Genomic DNA, 23,953 nt, shown 5'->3' with positions numbered 1-23,953 from the left:
TGAGGGGAAAATCAAAATTTTACCAAATTGATCTAGAAAGCTAAAATTTGAGATACGCCTTATTTTCGACCTACCAAATCGATTGGAAAAGGTTTCGAACTGTTTCGAGCACACGAGCAGTTTATGGAGAGTCCAGCAGATTTTTGAAACTTGAAAAATGCAGTTGAAAATCCGAAATTTACTCTGCAAACTAATTTAATTACGTTACGAAGTCGACTCCAGGTAAATTTCAAGTTGTTTTGGTGTCTCCAGCGGCTTTTTGGAAATTCCAGTTACCCAAAAAAGTCATAAAATCGATAAAATGATCTTAAGCTCGTATGCTCGAGATTGGTGCTTGTTATTGACCCACTTGACCGATTACACGTAAAAATATGGCTTTGAACTGGAACACACCGATTTTGGAAAACTTGCCTATGAGGAACCACGACAACGACGACTTAATCGAGTATATCCCTAATTCCTGCAGCTTTCCAAGTCAATTTGGTAACATTTGGATTTTCCCCCCATTTTTGACCACAATTTGATTACTTGCAATTTTTTCTGGCGATGAATTTTTGCATTCTCTTTCGATTTATGTAGTTTTTGTCCGGTTCAAAAAATTTGTTGCGAGTCCTTTTTTAGAAAGAAAAATTAGCTATTTTGGCCGACTTGTCAATAAGTAAAGCCAACTCTTTCTTTGGTAAGTTTGCCCTAAAATGTTCCGTAGGTATGTATGTATGTTAGGATGTCCTCCTTGAAAAAATGAAAAAAAAATAGTCCTCAGTGATCGGCGGGGGGATTGGGGGGTGGGGTGGGGGAATTGTTCATATTTTCATATGCCCGACTAATGTAGGTATTCTTGAGGACAATGAATCGAGCGATCTAAATTCAGCCAAATATGCTGACTCATTGTACATATCAATGCATGTCCGATGCTTACTGCGCATATTTTCACGTGGTACGATGGGGGAAATATTTCCAACAATTTCGAGAAAAAAGCGAGCGATCTAAATTCAGGCAAATATGCTGACTCGTCGTCTCATACATGTCTGATTCTCACTGCACATATTTTCGTATGATAACGGTGTGGAGGAAATAGGTATTTCAAACCACTTCAAGAAAAATTAAAAAATTACAATCTTTCTAGAGACTCCAATTTTAGGAGGTTGAAGTTGACTTGGAGAGTAAAAATCGCCATCACTTTCATTAGAAAAATGTGCTACTTTTAGAAGATTAGAAAATTACTATCATTGCCAATGAGGTTACTATTTTTGTATTTCTACAATGGAACGTCTCTCGTAACAATTTCCAAGTTTCCAAAAATTTGTGAGGCCGGTTGAATTTTATTTTAAAAAATAAAATCAAAAATTTCTTCAACATCAGAATCATATTGTACTTATCTATGTACTTGTAGTACTCCTCAATACCGAAATTTCAATGATTTTCGCGACAGTTAAATGATGATTAGCACTTTAGAGGAGGAGGAGGAGGAGGATGAGGGAGGTGGGCTTCAAAGAGACGATTCGTCCAATTCTCAATTTAGTGGAAATTTAGGAAAGAAATTATTCCCACAGGGTACTAGATTTTTAGAACTTATTGAAAAACTGTCAATTTTATGTGCTTTAAAATTTATTAATGAAATTTCCAAGAAGGTATTCATTTTACAAATTTTCGACTGTTATCCTTCGGTTTGGTGATTTTTGTCTTGCGCTAATTTTTCATAATTAGGGTGAAGAGGAGAAGAGGGACTAAAATGATTTTTTTAAGTATGCCTTGCTTAGTGTTATTGAGCTGAAAACTTTTAAAATCAAATACATATTTTCTCAAAATCCTACAAAATTTTTTTTTTTTTTTCAATTTTTTACTCCAAATTTTTCGTTTTAATTATTCTTAAACTTTTCAACGTACTTTGAGAAGATGGTGGTCAAAGTTCACAAAAATGTAAGGTTTATGTATATTTTTTGGAAGATTCTATTGGTACCCAAAGAATGGAAGAAAAAAAGGCCAACTGAAAGTATCTACTTTTTGTAACTAATCCATCGTATTTTCCAGACTACTTTTACAATTGCCATAAAACATTTTTACATATTTTCTGAGTGTCGCGAAAGTCTAGACGTTGGTAATTAATCGAATTGGTTGGATTAAAGAAAACAATTCGATGACGTCAATCGTCAATAGACAGGCATTCAGATGGAAATTCATTTAGTTAGGTAGGTAATTTTTATGAGTCAATCTGCTAGGTATGCGTAGTGCGTGGAGGCTTTTTAAAATAACACAACGATATAACGTTTCAATTTTGGTAATCACGCGTTTAAAAAAAGTTCGAGTGCCTCCTCTACTCACGTCTTGTTTCATCAGAGTCATAAAATTAAACGACTTGAACGAAAATTTTTATCAGCGCATTTACATATGCACTTAAAAAATCACGCTTTGGGTAGCTACTTTTACAACTTACTACAATACGTTAGAAGCATGAAGAAAGGGAGGTTCACAATCACAATTGAAACCTCTTTTCATTCATATCCGATTTATGCACGTGGTACAACAGGTTAATTAAAAATATAACTACACTGGCAAAGTGAATCTTCTGAATCCAAATAGAAATAAGTTTTATAGAACATTCGCTGATTTTACAATTTCAAATGGTTTGTCGTTTGAATTTGTAGGTAATGCGATGGTTTAGTTTTAACTAATCTTAATCAATGATTGATTAAGCACATCATTGAAAAATACGTTTAAACAGCTTCAAAAAGTGAAAAAAATTCAGTAGGTGGGTACTTTAAAATTTATCGTTTCGACATCCTGTTCTCTTGTCGTTTAGGTTTTCGATCACCCATTCTATATATGTATACCTACCAATTAATTATAATTTTAACACGACTTTTTTTTCAATTGGCATTAAAAAAACTATACCTAATACCTATATATGCTTATTTTCAGGAAATGCGACATTTGTTCTTTTTTTTATTGAAAAGATACCTGATAAAGCAATAATAAATCATTATTGAAATGAAAAAAAAAAAAAAAAAAAATCTAAAAATATTCAATTTAATTCAATTCGTTTATTGCAGCAGACAGCTTTTGCTGTGTATTTTACAATGTCAATAAAGTATTAATACATAAATTTGAATAACATTAACATATTTTTCTGTAAGTAAAATGAAAAAAACGATTTAAAAAAATTGAAAAATCATGTGTGTATGTAAAAAGCCACGCATTCGTAATTATTGCAGTATTTCCAGGTACAAAACATACTTTCGTTGGTTTGTACTTTGTATTCTGGTAATTTGATTGTTTTTCACCACCACAGCGTAGTTGTACGTCTCCTCCTTTTGCAAATGGAATTTTGTAAAAAAAAAAAAAAAAAAAAAAAACAATGTAAAACTATGCATTTTTAGGAAAATTTTTACTCTCACTTCGCTCAATTTCAAGTTTACTTCTCTATTTTCATACACTAATTAGGTACTTACATCACAGTTATGAAGATTTTTCAGAAAATTTTGTCTGTAAAACTTTACCATTTTTATGCGTAAAAAAGCAAAACAAAAACCACACAAAAAAACTTTAAAAAATGAAAAAGCAAAGCAAAGCCACTCAAACTATTTTGGAAGAAATGTTCTACATTCAAAAGTTGATATTTTTGAGGTTCTAGAAACGCCTTCGAGCTTAAATTTCTTTTTAGGGGGGGGGGGAGGGGATTTTCAACTAAAAATCAAGTAGTTACATCTGAGACGAAATATTTTTAAATAATTTTAATTACGAGGTAACAAAATTTTTACCCAATTTCTAAATATTTTCAATCTTTAAAAATATTTTGAGCAAAAATTTCAATTTTTAAAATCGAAAAACAAAATACGTAATTTAAAAATAGAGCCTGTTACAAAAAAAAATGTCTAATTGTTGATATATCAATTGAAAAATTTGTATACCTATGTGCTTAATCATTTGCAGATGATTCGAGTCTGTCAACACGAGAAAAAAGAAATACTACGAGTGAAATTCGAAGCAAGCGTAATCACATCGTCATGTTTCGCCACATCATTTCTACGTGAAATGTACGTAACCACAGGACGATACAGATTAACCGAAGAAGAACTAGAACGGTACCCAAAATCGGGTTATTTCTTCCGTCTTACGAATCTAGGTTCCATTAAAGGTCTACGCTGCCGAGCATTCTGTCCAGACAATAAATAGCTGTAAATTTTCTAACCCCATTTACCTACATCTCGCAAGTTTTCAAATCCAAATTCCATTTCGTTACCAAAATTTCTGTGATACCAAAATCGTCAAAATCGAAGTACACCTATATACGAGCTTTTACACGTCTTATTTTTAGTAAAATGTAATTTTCGGATAAAATATACGCCATATTACGTAATCGGAATGTTTCATTGAAGGAAAAACTATTTTCGTTTGTGTATATTAAAAAAAAGCATCATCAACGTTGACCAACATACCATACGCTACATAGTAGGTATATAAACTATAGCTCGTCGTAAGACTGGGCTTCAATTTGGTGGGCCATTATAGGGGGGGGGGAATACCGCAATTCGTGTAAATAAATGGGATTAGCAGCGGAGTACTCGAAAGCATACGCCATCGATATATAAACTGTTACCGAACATAAACAAGACACATGGGTTAAAATAGATCTCTCCTGTACAGATTTCCATTGCCATTCCAAAACGTGATATTGAATTTTTACATACCTAAAAAATTTGCGAACTGAATTCGTCTCGGAATTCATTTTTTTCTTCGCTACTTGTTATCGTCGGCGCCGGCGAAATAATTCTGATAACATAAAAGTTCGAATCAGTTGTCCTAACGTATGTAGATTCATATTCAATAATTATCTGACTCTGACTTTTTCACTGTAGCGATTTTAAATTTACGTGTTTGTTTTAATTAACGTGTAAGTAAAGTTGGTAGGGACGTTGTCAGTCTGATTTTTTCTGTTACGTAATACGAGACACGAGTATCTGTACTATACTATGTTTCTGTGAAGGTTCCAGCGATCGCGAACCGGTTTTAAGACCAGCTAAATTTTTTTTAGGTTTTTAACGTCGAATTATTTTTAATACAGTTCCTATTTTACTTATAATCGTTGCTAAAATGTTGACCAAAAAAGTATTGTTAATTATCCTTACCGGTGTCATCGCGATTGCCATATTGATTGCTGGATTTATGCTGCGGAATAAACAACAGGTAGGCAAATAATACATTGTATTTTTCAATAGCTTCGTCTATTTTGAATGTACGACACGTTTCATTGAGATTATAATATAATACCTATAATAGGCATTCAGGTGAATTTTATTTCAATGTAACGTTTGCGTACCTATATGTTTTATACGATGTCATTGTTCTTTGTAAAGCTAAGATAAATATTTAGCAGTGAATTCAAATAGAAAAAATTGTTTCTCGTGTGATAAGATGAATACAATTTCATATTACCGAACTATGGTTAGACTGTTGATAACAGGTTATAATCATTGGTTGTCCTTGGACTCATGGTCCGTTCCGGTGTTATCAAATTACACATTTGAATGCGAAAAATGACAATTTAAAAAAAAAATCATTATAAATAAGGTATCTATGCAGTTTTTTTTTCAAATATGTTTTTGGCGGAAAATTTCTCAGGCAATTTTTCACGTGCCTATTTCGTTTATATTTGGTTTAAAAAATTGCCTAGATTAGTTGTACATGTAGGTACCATTTGTCCTTTTCTTCAGATAATCTTCTCATAATTAGGTGCTAAGGTCTTATGAAGTACCCTGGTATGTGTCGTTCAATAACAATAAGTTTCCCAATTTTTGCTCAAAATATGTATAGGTACCTATTTCAAAAATAAGTAGCTGGGACTCACTACTAAAAACAACACAACATGTTCTCCAAAACTTAATTTCTTGGTTTAATGCAAATGGCATGAGCTTGAACTTGGAAAAAACAGTGACAGTGCCTTTTAATGTAACCCCCAAGGAGGCCAACCTGGTAGCAAAAACTCTCTCGCCTCTACCAAATGTTTCTAGTGTTGCAAAATTTTTAGGGGTTGATGTTCAATGCAATTTAAAATGGGATGTATACATTAATAAATTAACCTGTCGTTTGTCATCTATAAACTTTCTACTCTTTCAGCTAAGACAAATTACAAATCAAAAAACTCTCAGACTTGCATATTTTGGACTATTCCACTCTACATTGGCCTATGGGGTGGTTTTTTGGGGAGGTAATGCATCATATGTCAAGCAAATTCTCACACTACAAAAACGTGCGATAAGAACAATTTATAAAATACCTCTAAGACAAACATGCAGGCCCATCTTTGTTGATAATAAAATCCTCACTACAATATCACAATATATTTTGGACATATCTCTCATGGTTTATACTAAGGTTATAACCTTTCCAAAAATTACCCATCCATATAGCACAAGATCACTAGGTAACCTTAGAACTCCCCACCACCGTACAAAACTTCTCCAGTGTAGTGCTGTATCATCTGCAGCAAAAGTATACAATCGGATTCCAGGGAGTGTTAAAAACCAGCCAACTGCAAAAAAATTTAAAATTGCTCTCAAAGAATGGCTGATCAATAGTGCTTTTTACACCCTGGAGGAATATCTTAGCTGCTCTGATCAATAATCGCTTGAATTTTGATTTTGTATGTATAGTTTCAAATCTTCATCTTTTTATGTTTTAATCATGCCTTTTATTTTATTTAAATCTGAAAATTGTATCTTATACGTAGATAAGTAATCAAAAATGTTTACAGTTTTCAATTATGTAATGCTCAACGTGATATAATGGCAGCTTTGCTGCCGCATGTATCTCAAATATACAATTTGAATTTGAATCACACTCTGCAGCTGATAAAAATTGTCACTCTCTACTCCATTTTTATAAAAAAATCGATTTTTTAAGGAGGGAAAAAATTCAAAAATAGAGCACAACGGTTTCCAGCAGTGGATAGAATGTAATTCATTTTTTCCTAGAGTTTTTTTTTTTTTTTTTGAAAAAAAAAGTTGGAAAATTCATTTTAGATACATTTTTGATGGTAAATTTGGACTTTTAAAATTTTTTCTTCGCATAAAAACGGTTTTTTGAAAAATAAAAGAATAAAAAAACTAATAAAACATTCAAGTAACGAAAAAATAAAATAAAATCAAACAAGTAGAGAGAAACAAAATTGTAGAGCATAAAAATTTCTAATCGGAGAAGTGTGGTTTTAAATAGGTACCTACTTAATTCTCGCATTGGAATACTCATTTTCGGAATATACTTTGAGCAAAAATTGGAATTTTGAATTTTAAAAAAAATTTTTGAATTGTTGAAAAATATTTTTGAAATATTTCCTGTAAGTAATTCTCAGACGACAAGAATTGCAGGAAATATTGTAATGTTTTTTTTTGAAAGATTAAAAAAAATTTGAGAACTGGCAAATAGGGTGAAGTTGGCCGTTTTTCCAGGTTTTTTGGCTCCAACTTTTTAGATTATTAAGATAGAAAAGTGGGAGATGGCTCATTTTAAAGCCTCAAGACTCTTCTACAAGTGGTGATTTTTGAATAAAATGTTGGTCACCTGTTTGAATCTTTTTTTTTTAGTTGAAATTTGTCCGACTTCACCCTGAAGTCGGGGTGAATTCTAGTCCAAGAGCTATACCAGCTGGGGATGGTCTCAAAAGTTAGTATACATACCCCTATTTTGAAAACACTTGGTCTGCCGATCCGCAGCTGCTGCTTTGAAGCTCAGTGAAAGCTCGAAAGTTCAAAATTTTTCTGAACTTTCAGCTGAGAAAACTGATGGCTAAAATTGGTGCCTAATTATAGCATTTTTCGCGCTGAATCCGAATATATCGGTCTGCCGACCCACAAGTGCCACCAAAGCCCCGCCAGACTGTATCAAAAGGGGAGCAAAGACAAATTTCATGTTTTTGGGCTAAACTTTCATAAAAAGCTACAAAATCGGGTTAAAAATTATTTTCAAGCAGTTTAACGGAATGCTCTATGGCTAAGATGATTTTTAGACACCAACATTTTTCAAAATTTTCGTTTTTCGAGGGGTGGGGCGTGAGGGGATTATTAATGAATTTAGCAAATATGGCTTTGTGATACATCAAAATATATGTTTTTTGGCCGTATTGTCCTCCAATGTGAAAAATATTGCCATCATTGAATTCTACGACCCAAAAAACATATATTTTGATGCATCACAAAGCCATATTTGCTGAATTCATTGATACTTCCCCATGCTCCACCCCCCAAAAAATGAAAATTTTGAAAAATTTTGGTGCCTAAAAATCATTTTAGCCATAGAGCATTCCGTTAAACTGCTTGAAAATAATTTTTAACCCGATTTTGTAGCTTTTTATGAGAATTTAGCCCAAAAAAATGAAATTTGTCAAATTTGCTCCCCTTTTGACCCAGTCTGGCGGGGCTTTGGCGGCACTTATGGGTCGGCAGACCGATATATTCGGATTCAGCGCGAAAAATGCTATAATTAGGCACCAATTTTAGCCATCAGTTTTCTCAGCTGAAAGTTCAGAAAAATTTTGAACTTTCGAGCTTTCACTGAGCTTCAAAGCAGCAGCTGCGGATCGGCAGACCAAGTGTTTTCAAAATAGGGGTATGTATGCTAACTTTTAAGACTATCCCCAGCTTTCAGTTATTTCGGCCCAATCGCAGTGGTATAGCTCTTGAACTATTCGGACAACCAGTTATTTACCTATTTTGACCAACTTCAACATCGTCTGAGGTGAATTGGGACAACATTATGTTTTTTAAGAGGTTTTCGGAGTCGAAATTTTTGGTGAATTAAAAAAATCAAAAAGTGAGAAAAAATTGAAAAAAATCAGAATTTTACCAAATTCATCTAGAAAGCTGAAATTTTAGATACCTATACCATATACCCTATTTTCGACCTGCCAATCGATTGGAAATGGTTTTAAACCGTTTTGAGCAGTTCTAGAGTCTCCGGCAGACTTCACGACAGAAATCCTTCAAATTTCCAAGCACAACAATGATACTGGTAGTAAGAATATGACCTAGAACCTAGATGAAAATTTTCAGAGTTGTAGTTGTCCAATCACTTTTTTTTGACATTTTAGCACATTTTTTTGACAAGAAAATTTGCCTAAAAAATTACTCTTTCAAATTAAATGATGTCAAAGGAGTATTCAAAACGATGCCCAGTACACGTTTTTGGCTGTAGAAATGTTACCTAAAAATGAATTTAGCTGCCTATTGCCCATTTCGAAATTTTGAGGTTTTTTTTTCTTTCAAAAAATTAGGGCATTTAAATAATATTTACGACATAGGTAATTCTCACGAATGCAAAAATTTGGTCTATAAACGTGAAATGGGAATTCAATTTTTTTTACCCATTTGTGTTATTTGTGTTATTTTTGGACAATTTTGAAAAATTCAAATTTCCGTAAGATCCTTCATTTTCTGTTAGATAGTTTCCTAGCCAAAATAAAAGTAGGTATAAAGACGATAAAAAAGGTAACAAATAGAAAAATAAAGGACAATTTTAGAAAATTCAATCGTTCAGTCCTTCTTGATTTTTTTTTTTTTTTTTGATTGATTGAACCTTGAAAATACCCACTAATTTCATTTCTCATTTAAAAAAAGGGCCTCAGTTTTTCCCCATTCAAAAAAAAGTGCTTTGTGTGCGCAAAATTAATACGATCTCATTTTATTCTTGCTTTCTGAAATGAGGTTGTGATGAAGAATATGAGAAGTGACGATGGAGCTGTAATAAAGAATTATGTTGTTCTCATTTCTTAAGAAAAACTGGTTTGGGAATTCCCGGGATGATGCAAATGGCGCTTTTTCTACAGAATATGAAAGTATAGAAGGACCACGTGCAATGAATTTTATCAATGATAATTAATCATTCGATTGATAAAAATATGTACAAAGAACCTGACACTTGACTATAGTTCAGATGATTCTGATTTGTGCAAGTAGATACTTCTATACGAACAGAAAACAATAAACAATCATTAACCTCCTCCATATAATTAAACGTCGATCCAATTCATCAGTTTTATATCGTTCAATTTTCAGGACGATTACAGACCAGTTGCAATTTTAGGACCAGTCGAGCTTCCAAAAGCACCACATTGGGACCCACATCGAGGAACGGGAACACTTTTTTTTGTGGACGTGTATAATTCAGTAGTTCATAGATATGAACCAAAAAAGAAGAGGCATACATTTGCGAAAGTCGGTAAGACATCTTGCTTCACTCTATTTGTTTAAATCAGAATAGGTTATTTTTTTATACGAAGCTGTACTGAAATTAAAATTTTCTTAACATACTTGTGACGATGAAAATCCAAACTTTAAAATCATGTCTTCTGAAAAAAAACACCAAAATGATCTGAATTATTGAATAGAAGGTACATATATTTCTCATAAGTACCTCTGCTCCTTCAAACAGAACTTAGTCAAATTAATTCACACTCGTGAACAATGTTTCATGCAATACGAGTTGCAAATGATTACTTCCGCAGGAGCTAAAAAAATTGTATTTTTTCATAAAAAAAATCGAAGAACTAACAGAAAAATTAATAATAGATTTTTAGTAGTTGAAGGAAATCTCATGTCAGTTTGATCTTGATATCAAAAATTGATAATACACCCCTGTACAGCTCTTATCTTATTTCATATTCATTGCTAAAAATTTTCAGGTGAACGAGAACTAGCATTCATAATCCCAATAGTCAACACGACGAATAAATTCATAATCAGTTACGGATCAAATCTAGCTGTAATCACATGGAACGGAACAAACGAAACGACCCCAGTAACTCCAATTGAAGTCGCTAACATAGACCCTGGAAACTATGTATATCGAGCCAACGAAGGCAAAGTTAGTCCATCAGGATCGCTTTTTGTTGGAACGCATAGTCCGTTTGAAAATGGCAATTTTAGCTTAAACAAGGCAGGATTGTACGCTTGTAGTAAAACTCTCAAATGTAAGAAAGTCCTCAGTGATGTTAGCGTATCAAATGGTATGCAATGGAGCGCCGATGCTAAGAAATTCTATTACATTGATTCTTTGGCTTACACCGTTGAATCGTTTTCGTACGATAAAGAGACAGATGCCTTGAGTAAGTGAAATAAAAACCAAATTCATTATTACATTAAATAATATAAATATTAAAATACTTCTTCTAGATGTTTAATTCATAACAAATTATTACTTACTTCAGGTAATCGAGCGTTGATATTTAATTTCACTGAAGCAAGGGTTCCAGGAGTACCCGATGGTATGACAATTGATAATGAAGGAATGATCTGGGTAACAGCTTTCAATGGACATCAAGTGAGTGAATGTGGATTAAATTCCAATACCTATTTTCTTGCCTCACCTCCTGTTCGAACACACATTTCATTAAATGAGAGAAGTTGTGAAGACGTTCACGTAGGCCTAATAATATTGGAATTTTCAAGATTTCAATTGATTTCGTTTTTAGGCTAGCATTTTTCATTTCTGAATTTTACGGTCGTCTTCAAACACTCCACAGCCATTCAATCACTTTCGTTATCTCATTGCTCGAGGTTACAAGCATCATAAATTATACCTATTTCATTTGTCAACAGGTCCTTCGTATAAACCCCGAAACTCGCGAAGTACTCGAAAAAATAGAACTAGACGCCTTACAAATAACTTCAGCCGCATTCGTTGGATCGGAATTGGGCGATTTTTACATCACTAGCGGAGCTTATAAACTAACCGAACAACAGAAAAAGGATTATCCGCATTCGGGATATATTTTCCGAATGTCCAATTTCAGAGTTACAGGCAGAGCAGGAGTTCCATTCGACTTAGACCCTCAATACTTGCAATAAACATCCTGCATACCTACCTATACTCGTACCTACTAATTTTAATTCTTTGTATTTATTAATTTATACTTTGATTTTAACATTTTTCCTACGTGTATATTGTATGTATTGTGAATCCTGAATCATGTGTAAGAGCTTAGCTATTAAGTAGGTAGACCATCTGACTACCGAGGGAATTATTTTATTACGCTATGACGTAATCAATGGAAGATAATTTGGTACGCTTAACCTTGAGTACAGCGGGGGAAAAGTTCGTCGTGTTAGATTCAGCATGCTCTCTATAAATCGATAGTAGTATTTCTTCTGGTTTGTTGCGGTACGATGAAACAATCGCTTTAGAAGAAAGATTCGTCCATTAATCGTGTTCGTTGAAGCTTTTTTTTAAAACTGTGATATCAAATAAGATGAAATATTAACGAATAAGTGATGAACTTACGTTTAATGTAAAAGCTACTATAATCCAATTGTATTGCTCGATTGTTCTTTCCAAAACAGCGAAACTATAAAGTAAAACAACGTAAAGTAAGTTTCATTCGTGGTTACCTACTGTATAAATATCAGAAATATTATTATAAGTAATTCATTTTCCTACTAGTTATACGCATATTTTTGTAATAAATGAGTTTATATAAATTAAGAAAAGTGAATCTGAAAAACGTAAGAAAAACCAAAAATAATGCAATGTTTTAAAACACACCCATAAGTAATGTATAACTTTGTGTCGTTTCTAATAATTAATAAACGTGTGATAATGAGGTACAGCGATCGATATTTACCTTGAATAGGGAAAAATCATTGATCATGTGTGAATATGAATACACTTATACATATATCGTCATTGGACATATGTTAAGATGAGTGTGTAGTTTCCTCGGTTTAGGTATTTCTCGTATAATAAAGTTGGTTCGTAGAATGCAAGAGATGATGATGGAAGCTTCTAAAACGATATAATAAGTTTTTATAAAGTAGGCGTAGGTAGAATGTTATCAGCGAACGAAAGCTTTATGTACTTTTGTTCCTCTCGACATTTCTATTCCAGTACTTCTTCAATAAATAATGACTTCCTTTTTCGAACGTCAGCAAGGGATCAATAATATTGATTAGGTACCTGTTGCATATAAGCAATCAATTAATGCTTATGTAGTGTTTATATGAATTGAGTGCAATACTTACTTTGAAATTTATTTCTTTGGAAATTCTAATTTGATTGAAAACTTACTTGGTTCTAGTTTCTTTTTCGTAAAACACACGAGTAATAGAATTAATATAGAAGTACCTATTTTAAAGATGAAACCAAATGTGTAAAACGAACAGTGGATTTCATTTTGTTTACTGATAATGCTCATGCTTACTAGTGATGGCAACGGTCGATAGTTTTCACTATCGATAGTGTTTTCGAGTGAAAATTTCAATAGTTTTTACTATCGATAGTTTTTTCGGTAGTAACAAAAACTATTGATACTATCGATAGTTTTTTCGATAGTTTTCAATTTTCATTAAAAACTGATAATGGATGTGATTCCACGAGTTTGGAGGTTCATTATTACGTTTTTTATCTGAAAAAATCAAGGGACATCATTTTGAGAGAGAAAAAAAGAAACAATTACTTTTTTTTATTGAAAAAATGAGCAATAGCGATCCTTTTTTACAAAAATTTGGTTAAAAATTCAATAAAACATTGGATTTTCGATAGTTCGATAGCATCCAAAAACTATCGATAGTTTTTTCAATACTTTTAAAAAAAACTATCGGTCAAACTATCGATAGTTAAAAAAAACTATCGATACTATTGAAAAACTATCGATAGTTTGCCATCACTAATGCTTACCGCGTAAAATTGATTGCAGTGTTGCCAAATCAAACTTGATGAACTTTGATTTTAGAAACTTGTTCGAAGAGTTGCCTATATTATTTTAACAAGGAACTCGATCTTTAAACATTTTTTTATTCATCTAGTAACATACTTATCATGCATTTATTTCTATAAATTAATTTCAATATCCATAAAGATGATCTGATAAAATGAAAAACAATTTCATCTTACTTCTGAACACTTAATTATACTGAATTAATACCAATAATACGAGTAATTATTAAATTTTTAAATTACAAATTGCACCAGGCGTTCATCAATCCTTCTTTTTTGTCTAATTTTCTATCAACTCTATATAAATTTTTGGCTAACGAAAAATAAGCTAGATACTCGACATCTTCCGGTGTAACATCATTGTGATAATGTCCACCTTCATTTTCACTAAAACTGTGGAAATGTAGGAGTCTCACATCTAAACCCTACGAAAAGAAAACAAATTGGACTAGTTTTTATATCATAATTTCATATTTATAATGAACTTTTTAAACATTACCGGATCTTTGGTAAGAATAGTTCCGATAGCTGTCAACGGAGATGACATTTCGAAAAATTTTAACCAATTCTTTTCATCTTCGTCTGTATTTAAAGGCGAACGGGAAAACTCTGGTTGTACGTGTTGTCGAATTCTACCCTTTAAAATCATCATGACTCCGCCGAGGCCTATAAAGTTGAATTTAAAGTTTGCAGAACAGAATCTAAAAATAAGTAAATACAATTCGATGATAATAAATTTTGAAAGATTAATTAGTAACCTAAGGCTGAGTTGGGAAAAGATCGTTTCAATGCATCTTGAACCGCTACCGGAAAATTTTTCTCGCCGGTTCTTTTTTGGCAATGTATTTTAATTACCTATTTAAACAAAAGAATTGCGAATAGCTTTAGATAACTTGGATAATTGTTACTGCTTTGATTAATGATCATTCTGCATACTTTTCCCGATTCTCCTCTTGAACTGTGTATTTGAGCCATAAAGCTAAAACCGGGTTCGGTATCTGGTACTGTATCAATTACAGGCTTTTCTTTTCCTTTGACTATTCTAGCTGTTCGAGAAAGAGGTACTTTTACATTGTCTTCTGTAACTACTGCGTTGATCATCAACTGAAAAGATATAATTTTGATGAAATGAGCATCATCGCGATATAGGTACGTTGAAATTTAATCAACTGGTTGGTAGGTAACGTATGTGAGTAGTAGTGTATTATAAAATAGACCTCACACGCGGTACCGTAATACCACCATAGACCAGCACCGGCACCAATAATGAATGATTCCTTGTCTCCGACCATTTTTGGTATTCCCCTCAAATCGTATGCTCTGTCGCGTTGAATGGTCGGACGTATATAGGTTATATCTCCCACATCCAAGATGGAAACGTTTCCATTTATGCCTACATAGGTAATTAAAATAAAAAAAAAAAAAAAAAAATTGTGAGCATCTTACATATTAGTAATTATTAGGAATCCTTTTCTTAATTTGAATTAGTTTCAGTATTACCTTTTGCAGCTAAATTGAAAGGTTCTTTTGTTAAATCTGGACAGTCGACCACCTCAACAGTGACATTCTCGTAATTTTCGCATAGTTTGGGTCTTACACCTAGAAAAAATAAAACATGACATAAATGAAGAAACAAAACAGCTGGATCATAATTATATAGGTAATTGATTATTCGATATAAGATTACTAACCTTTAGCTATTTCTTCTAGTTCTAACTGATCTAGTTTGAATACTTCCGATGGCAAAGTTTCCAAATTCAACAGAGTAATCATATTTTGATATTTTTTGTAAAAATGTATTTACCTACTCGATTCATTTCATCCAAAATGAAATATTTAACGCTATAAGTACTGCAACTAAGCTGCAGCAATTTGAAAAATGATTTTTTATCAACATTTGATTCAAAACAGGTGATTTTAAAAATTGGAAAAAAATTTGAAATCATTTTTTGCAAATTTGCAGCAGCCAGTAAAATGTCAAAAATTGTTATCAGCGCATTTACAAAAAAAAAAAAAAAAAAAAAAAAACTTAAAATTACTTATTTGTAAATAATTTGAACATTTTTTTTGTTTTTTTTTTCAAAATTGTAAATTAAGAGAGGAAAACAGAATTTTTGGGGAAATTTTAGGGGAAGACTAACTTTCCTAACTTGCCCCTGAAAATCGTCATTGGTAGGGTTTACGTTATCAGTTTGATTTTTTCTGTTACGTAATACGAATATCTGCATACTATGTTTCTGCGAAGTTCCAGATTTTGCGAACCGGTTTCAAGACCAGCTAATTTTTTTAGGATTTTAATGTCGAATTATCTATAATAATAAAGCGCCAACCTGAAAAAATACGCGAAAAATTAAAAAAAAAATGATTTCGCCTATTCTATGGCACCTAGAGAGCTAATTTGTGAAGGTTCGCGTTAACGAACTGGTTTTAAGACCAGCTAATTTTTTTTTTTAGGTTTTTAATGTATATTTATTTTCAATACTGTTCCTATTTTACTTAATCTTTGCTAAAATGTTGACCAAAAAAGTATTATTAATTATCCTTACCGGTATCATCGCGATTACCATATTGATTGCAGGATTTATACTGTGGAATAAACAACAGGTAGGCAAATAATACTTACATTGTATTTTTCAATTGTTTTCTTTTGCTTCGTACCTATATTTTGAACGTAAAATTGTCGACATGTTTCATTGAGATTATAATATACCTATAATAGGTATTCAGATGAATTTTATTTCAATGTAACCTTTGCGTATAGTTTTATACGATGTCATTGTTCTTTGTAAAGCTAAAATAAATATTTAGCAGAGAATTTAAATACATAGAAAAAATTGTTTCTTGTGATAAGATAAATACACGAAACCCGGAACCTGAAAAAAAAATCATTTGGGCCTCGCCAAATGGTTTCGGTGTTATCAATCCCTAGATCTTTGTACATGTACCTTTGTCCTTTTCTCCAGATAACATTTTCATTGTATTAGGTACCTACTAAGGTCTTATGAAGCAGTATGTGTCGTTCAATAACATTGAACTTACCTATTTCTGCTCAAAATATGTATTTCAAAAATGAGGTATCCCAGCGAAAAATGAATCATACTCTGCAGTTGATAAGATTTTCACTCTTTAAAATAATCAATTATTTGAAGTAGGAAAAAATTCAAAAATGGAGCACAGCGGTTTCAAGCAGTGGAAAAAATGTAATTTATTTTTCCAGCAGTTTTTTTTTTTTTTTTTGAAGTAGAAGTTTGAAAATTTATTTTAAATACATTGTTGATGATGAATTGAGACTTTTAAAATTTTTTCTTCGTAAAAAAACGAATAAAGAATTGAAGTAACGAAAAAATAAAATAAAACAAGTAGCGAGGAAGAAAATTGTAGAGCATAAAAATTTCGCATCGGAGTAGTGTGATTTTAAGTAGGTAGGCATCCAATTTTCTCCTTGGAATGCTTATTTTTGGAATATTTTAAACAAAAATTGTAACTCAAACGACCAGAATTACGGGGAATATTGCTAATGTTTTTTTGACAGATTTAAAAAAATATTTTTCAACGTTTGCTTATACCTTTTGCCTTTACCTAGCTTTCAAAAGAATTAACGATCGGCCAATGGTTTAGGGTTTAATGAACATCTTATCTACTTAATTAGTATTTCGATCGAATCATTCGGCGAATAAGATAATGAGATATGAATCAAACCCGAATGAAATCATTTCGAGTTCGCAAAATGTGATAGATAAATTTTCCTTACTCGTAACATCAAAAATAATACTCGGATATTCGTACCAAACGTTATCGCGCATTTAAATGGTCTATGACATCATTTCAAAATTTTATTTGAATTTTTCAACTTCCATCAAGCGATTTAATTCGCTATCGCTGTTGTAACGATCACATTAAATTACATAATCGCGAAATGCAATCTTTCAAAGCCTACCAAACCGTCCCATGAAACCGTACACCTATAATAGATAAAACTCAACATAATTATATAGGTGTAGCCGACAATCAACTCAAGAGCTGCTGTTCAATAGATCATAAAACAGCAAGAGCATTCAAAAATATAATTAAACATTCAATGAACCTGAAAAGATGTATTCACAAAACAAAATCAATGACACGGTTAATTATTTAGTTTTTCACGTTTTTTCTTCCTAATTAGAAGTAATTGTTAATTTTTTGCGCGAGTAGATACACATAGTAAAATGGTTTAGAATTTTGAACAAACATACGGAATAATTTCTACATTAATTACCACATAAATGAATACCTTCGACTGTAGGTAGGGTATACCTAGATGTGGAAATTTGTTATATTTGTTTAGTACAGTACATATTTCGAGAGCTATGAAATTTATGTTGGTAGGTGAGATGCCGGTGTATTGAATAGTAAGACACACTATTATGGCAGTAGATTATATGATTATTAAATTCGCTGATAATATTGTGACTAGTGTACATACGCGGTGAGCTCATGAGCTGTACTTGATTAGTATAAATTTACACGACTCACAAAGTAGGTACTTTTCGTTTAATGTGTAATTTGTTCGTACGGAAGGGGAAAAAACCTTCGCAGTTAACTCTTGAGTTGTGTCAATTGTTGACATCGATATGACTGACATTCAGAAAAAATTCAAAGTAAGCATTTATCTGAATACTCAATTTGTATGACTACTTTTTCAATAAGAATTGTTCATAACAAAACAAATATGAAATAAGTTTAACCTACATAGATTGATAAAAAAAATAAAAAATAAAAAAAAACGAAATAAATTAATATCACTTTGGTAGGTATTCTATCTGCTGACAACTTGAAAAATATGGCAAATATTTGGCTTTAAATAATGCTTGCATAAATTATAAAACATGCTATAAAGTACAATTTTTTAAACTGAATACCTACACATCCTCTAATTATATTAGGTCCAGTACTGGGCCTCAATCATTGATACATGTTCTCAAATTTCAAGTGAAATGAATACTCAAATGATTCAAACTATCCATCCAAGTTTAAAATTCATCATCACACTTTAGAGCTGTTCATCTTCATTTTTAATTTTTTTTATTACCAACGAAAAAAGTATCTACCTAGTTGAAATAATAAATGTAACCATGCGAGTAAAGTGATAATAATTATTGGTAATTTTTCATTTTCAGATGTCACCTCAGGTGATCCGAATCACTAAACCTCTAGAATTGGGCGAAGGACCCCATTGGGATAGTAATTCCAAAGCTTTATATTTTGTTGACATGTACAACTCCGAAATTCATAAATATCTGCCAGAAAGTAATCTGCATACGAGCGCCGTAGTCGGTAAATTATTAATCTCGTAATTAGTACTTAAATATAAGTATACGACAGTAACAAAATAAAATCCTCTATCGCAGAAAATACCGTTTCACGGTTCACTGAATGCTTATAAAATAATAAAAATTCGATGAAACTTTTACAATAGGTAATGTATTTACAATTGATAGAAATAATTTGTACTTTGTTTGCTCTCAATACAATTCGATTAAAAGACACGTTTCTTTATCAATTTCTAAATAAAAGACCTATCAAAAAATCCGTATACTTTTACATATAGCTTAATTCTCATGTACTTGATTTATGTTTTACAGAAACCATAAATGATAAGAAACCCGTAACTTTTATTGTACCAATAGAAGGTGCAGAAGATACCTTTCTTATCGGATATGGGGGAGAATTAGCGACAGTTGAATGGAACGGCGTAAGCAATACGACGAAAAATTTCAAAACTTTACGTGTGCTAGAAGAAAATTATCCAGCGGTACGATTGAATGATGGTAAAGTTAGTCCAAGTGGAGTTATTTTTGCAGGTATTATTTCAACGAGACTTTTTGAATTTTGAATAGGTCAACTATTTATTCAATCGAGTCATTAAAATATTATATTCATAGGTTCTATGGGAGAAAAATTAAAAGACGGTCAATTCCCTCCCAAATCTGGAAATCTATTCGCGTACGATCCATCGACTTCGACAACTAAAAAACTCCTAAGTGGTTTAGGAATTGCTAACGGATTAACGTGGAGTTTAGACGAAAGTATTTTCTATTTTATCGATTCGTTAAGTGGTCAAGTCAAAGGTTACGATTATGATTCAAAAAATATAACTTTAAGTAAGTTAGCCCACGTGCTATTCACTCGAGCTCAAACTTGCTAATAAATTCGTATTTCATCAATTTACATCACGTATCTGTTTTCTGATTACATAGGCAACGAAAGAGTAATTTTCGATTTCCGCGATTGTCATGCATTTGATGCACCGCATCTCATCCCAGACGGCATGACCATTGATATTTCCGGCCATTTATGGATAGCTGTACATAACGGAGGCCAGGTAAGATGAAACTTGATGAATTCTTGAAACTCTTTTTAACGCATTATTTTGTAAAAATTATTCAAATCTGATCGCGCAGGTCTATCAAATTAATCCAAAAACCAAATGCATAGTATCTGTGATCGATTTCCCGAGCAAACCAGTAACTTCCGTAGCATTTGGTGGACCCAGTGTAGAGGATTTATACGTCACCTCGATGCACAGAGACTTGAGCGAAGAAGAAAAAAAGGAGCAATCTAGCGCCGGGTGTTTATTCAAAGTCACCGGACTAGGAACTAAAGGAATCGAAGGAGTTGGAGTGAATCTAGCAGGTTTGAAAAAATAAAATTCGTTTTCATTCATTTTCATTCGATTCGGATGTAAATCGACACTTGAACAAAAATATTGCACATTCGTTTTCATCTTATTTCTATCCGTAAGATTATAATTTTAAGGATTTTTGAACGTATTATGTTGTCTACCATTTCATCAGGATTTATAAATTCATTTAAGTTGTTGTGTATATTAAATTATTTATTAAATAATTCGATTCAACTTTTGAAAGCGTTTAAATCAACAAAATATTTTTAAAGAAGCATATCATATATATAAAACAGAAAAAAGAGGCAAATTAATTCAACAACAAGATAAGAGTTATTTTTAAGTAGGCATAAAAATAAGGAATATAAAAAAAACTCAGAAAGTAACATAGAAAATGTCATCGAAGTCAGTCGTCTCGATCAGAAAAACAATAGGAAAATACGCACAACTAGCACGAGTTAGAGTCCAAATTACTAATATAGAGATTCGATACCATTCGTCAAGTAATTGGTTAAAATTAGAACAGATTTTTCTCTCTTCGAAAAAGTTCTAGTTTGTATTCGATTTCTTTGTTGCAACTAAAGCAATGCTCTAAATTTTTAGCAACACAAGAACAGCAACTAAGTAGGTGAGCGCAAGGTACAAGTATTAATATTGGACCTTGCTTTTCGCAAATCTTACATACTTTTGCATCCTTGTATCGATCGTTTTCTTTTTTCAAGTTTTGAAGGCATGCTGCACATAAAAAGAACAGAACAGGGTAAATTTCAAGAAAACATTTATACTGAATTCTTATGTGAATAAGTATAATCATTACCAGATACTTCGGGGTCTTCTAGTTGAGAATTCATAATCACAGCAAAAAAGTTTTTAACGTTCTTGAACGACTCGTGGTATTTCAAGTAATTTTGTAAAGTGAGTTTTATTTTAAATTCATCAAAACCAACTTTCAAAACGGTCTACGGAGGAAAAAAATTATGAATGAGTCGTATGGTTTTATTTCAATTATATACTCGTACTTATATAATTTTTCGCAAGAAAAACTCACTTGGACTACTGAAGAATTCATAAGTTCTTTAATGACATCGTCTTCAACTTTGTATACAGGTTGATTCGAACTGTAACTTCTTCTTCTTTCATTTGTCTGCGTTAACGAGTAAACATAAATATCCAAAGGAAGTTACATTAACACTTACACATAAAGAAAAAAATAATACCTTTTGAGAAGATGACGTTTGTTCTACTTTATTCACATATGTTTCTCCTTTGATTTTACGTAAGTATTCGCAAAAAGGGTTCAGTTTAGCGTGAACAAACCAAGCATCATCGCAGACTTCCCAATCCATATACCAAAATCCGCAGTAAAAACATTGTGCTTGATCATCATTTTCTGTAACACAGTTAATTTTTAATCGATCGTTAGAATGCAACAAAAATACAACAAGAAGAGTAAAATAAAACAGCAAACTTACCGGTACAGAAGAATCCAGCTTCAGATAATTCTTTTGGCGTTTTGTTAGCTGAATTGGGCCAATTTTTATACGATCTTTCTCGTGCTTCTTCCGTCCCATAAATTTCTCTCCATTTTTGTCTTACTCCGTCGACGAACTTATCACCCCTGATTTCACGAATAAATGTACAAATAGGATACCATCTTGCATGCTCTTCGCTCGGATCTTCGGTAACTTTCCAACAGTAATGTAATCCATTACAATAGAAACACTGTACTCTATCACTTTTTCCTAATAAAACAGTAGGTACGTTTAATATTTATTTTGGCTCGAATCAATCGACTATTTCAAAAGTACGTTTCATGTTTACCGGTATAAAATAATCCAATAGCAGCCAGCTCCTCTGGTTTTTTCTTATGTGAAATAAGCCAATTTTTATACGTTTTTATTCGTTGTTCGTAAGTTTTATAGTTTTCGTGTATAGGTAATTTTACGTTACCTTTTCTTACCAACTCCTGCGATTTGTAAAAAATTGAAAAATTATTCTGATATGGACATGCTCATTATGTTTAGATTTACAATTTATGTAAGTATTTAAAGTACCTCTTCGAACAATCTTTCAATTGGTAACTCGACCTGATTCGCTTTATCCATAAATTCAGGACCTTTTACGTCAAAAACAAACCTACATGTTGAGTTTGAACGAGTGTGTTTGAACCAGGCATCATCATCAACACGCCAGTCCATTACGGTGACACCGCAATTGAAACATTGAACTTCGTCGCTGTCCCCTATTGAAAAAAATTGAATTTAAAAACACGAAATAAAACATAGGAAATGTCTTATATGTACTAATGAACGATGCAGCTCGAAGTTGAACTTTTAGTAAAGAAATATATTACACTAATGACTAACCAGTGTGAAAAAATCCCGCTTTCGCTAATTCTTTCGGCGTTTTGAACGTTGAAATGGGCCAATAATTGGCGAACGATGATAACCGCGCTTCTTCTGCAGTGTATTCATCTTTCACAGTTTCTTTCACTTTTTCTACAAAATCTTTACCCTTTTTTTTGAGAATAAAAGAGCATTTAGGGTAATACTTGGCGTGTTCAAAATATGGATCTACACATTGATGCCAGTTCGACAAACCACCACCGCATGAAAAACACACTACTGCATCTTCTCGTCCTATAATTGCACAAATTGAATTAATAACCTGGTTATTTGTTAATATCTGCAGTGTTTGAATAATAGACAAGACACTTGATGTAAAAAAAAAATGAGCAGTACCGGAATAAAAGAACCCGGCTTCGACAAGTTCTAGAGGCGTTTGGATTTCGGAAATGGACCATTTTTCAAAAGATTTAAGACGTTCTTCTCCGGTAACATATTTATCGAAACGAGGAATATCATCATTAGCATCTCCGGAACCCCTCGACAGCTGGAATTTTACTATTAATGAAAAATTGGATTCGATAAACTCTAGAAAGAAGTGATGAATTATGCAGTTACCCTAATCCTTTTTTTGGCCAATACTGCTTCCATTGATGAAATAATACGTCACTACAGCATCAGAATTAACAAATCTTCTGCAAAAAAAACGAACAAAACCTGTTGTTTTTGCTTTTCGAAAATTAAAATTCAAAATTTTCATTTTTCTTATTGTGATAAGAGGGCAATTTTCTATTTGTCAGAGCTCTGATGAGAAGAAGTCGTTCATTGGTCAGAAAAGAAAACACGTTTTAATGAGAACCAATTAAAATCGAAGAACGTTCTGAATGGCCACTGTATCGCTGCAGCGTTGTCAAGAATCATGCAAGGCGTCTCGTAAAAGCTAAAAAAAAACACGAGCGTCTAGATTCATTTCCGTGGCGGTGTGTAGTGGAATTTTTTTTTCTGGACTTGGACGTTTTTTCGTCTTGGCTTGGGATAAACATGTTATCTTATCATAGGTATGCATACAATTATTCGTGTATAAAATGCAACTTTTTCGATTGTTCGCGGGTTCGGATGAACTTTCATGAGGTCTCGAATTAAAGACGATGAAATTCCCTATCGATTGGTGTTAAATTTTTATCATTTCGCGTAAAAATGACGATTTTATGAATACTTTTATTTCACTGATTTTTGCATACTACGT

The 23,953-nt window shown here is 32.4% G+C and overlaps 6 protein-coding genes across 12 annotated transcripts in view; 3 read left to right on the top strand and 3 right to left on the bottom strand.

The window, feature by feature from the left end:
- The window catches only part of LOC135846259 (regucalcin-like), a 7,549-nt gene extending 3,192 nt beyond the window's left edge, over positions 1 to 4,357 (top strand). The window contains exon 5 of the mRNA XM_065365253.1: positions 3,931 to 4,357. Within this exon, the coding sequence (XP_065221325.1) occupies positions 3,931 to 4,173 (243 nt within the window). The 3' untranslated portion in view covers positions 4,174 to 4,357. The remainder of the gene's footprint in view (positions 1 to 3,930) is intronic.
- LOC135846254 (uncharacterized) overlaps positions 1 to 12,334 on the bottom strand; it is a 22,916-nt gene extending 10,582 nt beyond the window's left edge. The window contains exons 1-4 of one of the 5 annotated variants that reach the window (XR_010558930.1): positions 12,271 to 12,334; positions 11,193 to 11,359; positions 4,689 to 10,339; positions 3,046 to 3,308 (exon numbers count right to left, since the gene is read on the bottom strand). The gene's annotated coding sequence lies outside the window, so the exon portion shown is untranslated. Of the gene's footprint in view, positions 1 to 3,045; positions 3,309 to 3,477; positions 4,591 to 4,688; positions 10,340 to 10,494; positions 11,091 to 11,192; positions 11,360 to 12,270 lie in introns of those variants that run through there. The other 4 variants (XR_010558931.1, XR_010558929.1, XR_010558928.1 and 1 more) reach the window with 4 other exon arrangements.
- On the top strand, positions 5,050 to 12,593 carry LOC135846257 (regucalcin-like). The gene is made up of 5 exons (XM_065365249.1): positions 5,050 to 5,184; positions 10,047 to 10,209; positions 10,673 to 11,095; positions 11,198 to 11,310; positions 11,589 to 12,593. Exons 1-5 carry the CDS (start codon positions 5,092 to 5,094, stop codon positions 11,835 to 11,837), a joined length of 1,041 nt encoding a protein of 346 aa, XP_065221321.1. The 5' UTR covers positions 5,050 to 5,091; the 3' UTR covers positions 11,838 to 12,593.
- Positions 12,215 to 20,558, top strand: LOC135846258 (regucalcin-like). Of its 3 annotated transcripts, none has more exons than XM_065365251.1 (6): positions 12,215 to 12,356; positions 18,858 to 19,014; positions 19,323 to 19,541; positions 19,623 to 19,841; positions 19,938 to 20,062; positions 20,142 to 20,558. In XM_065365251.1, exons 2-6 carry the CDS (start codon positions 18,858 to 18,860, stop codon positions 20,385 to 20,387), a joined length of 966 nt encoding a protein of 321 aa, XP_065221323.1. In that variant the 5' UTR covers positions 12,215 to 12,356; the 3' UTR covers positions 20,388 to 20,558. The 3 variants fall into 3 exon arrangements, with proteins under 3 accessions (XP_065221323.1, XP_065221324.1, XP_065221322.1); XM_065365252.1 differs by lacking the exon at positions 12,215 to 12,356 and adding an exon at positions 14,751 to 14,850; XM_065365250.1 differs by lacking the exon at positions 12,215 to 12,356 and adding an exon at positions 18,028 to 18,338.
- LOC135848340 (ester hydrolase C11orf54 homolog) lies at positions 13,824 to 15,518 on the bottom strand. The gene is made up of 7 exons (XM_065368239.1): positions 15,506 to 15,518; positions 15,202 to 15,387; positions 14,919 to 15,094; positions 14,638 to 14,805; positions 14,460 to 14,556; positions 14,201 to 14,367; positions 13,824 to 14,126 (listed from the first exon to the last, which is right to left on the bottom strand). The coding sequence occupies exons 1-7, from the start codon at positions 15,516 to 15,518 to the stop codon at positions 13,941 to 13,943; spliced, it is 993 nt and encodes a 330-aa protein (XP_065224311.1). The 3' UTR covers positions 13,824 to 13,940.
- On the bottom strand, positions 19,624 to 23,953 carry LOC135846256 (E3 ubiquitin-protein ligase XIAP-like). The gene is made up of 10 exons (XM_065365247.1): positions 23,326 to 23,953; positions 23,104 to 23,254; positions 22,729 to 23,001; positions 22,417 to 22,604; positions 22,184 to 22,328; positions 21,835 to 22,104; positions 21,580 to 21,752; positions 21,411 to 21,506; positions 21,180 to 21,321; positions 19,624 to 21,097 (listed from the first exon to the last, which is right to left on the bottom strand). The coding sequence occupies exons 1-10, from the start codon at positions 23,356 to 23,358 to the stop codon at positions 20,880 to 20,882; spliced, it is 1,689 nt and encodes a 562-aa protein (XP_065221319.1). The 5' UTR covers positions 23,359 to 23,953; the 3' UTR covers positions 19,624 to 20,879.

Source organism: Planococcus citri, chromosome 5 (genome assembly GCF_950023065.1).
Source record: "Planococcus citri chromosome 5, ihPlaCitr1.1, whole genome shotgun sequence".
NCBI lineage: Eukaryota > Metazoa > Arthropoda > Insecta > Hemiptera > Pseudococcidae > Planococcus > Planococcus citri.
The sequence above is the reverse complement of the archived record's forward strand: the minus strand, read 5'-3'. Positions and strand labels throughout refer to the sequence as shown.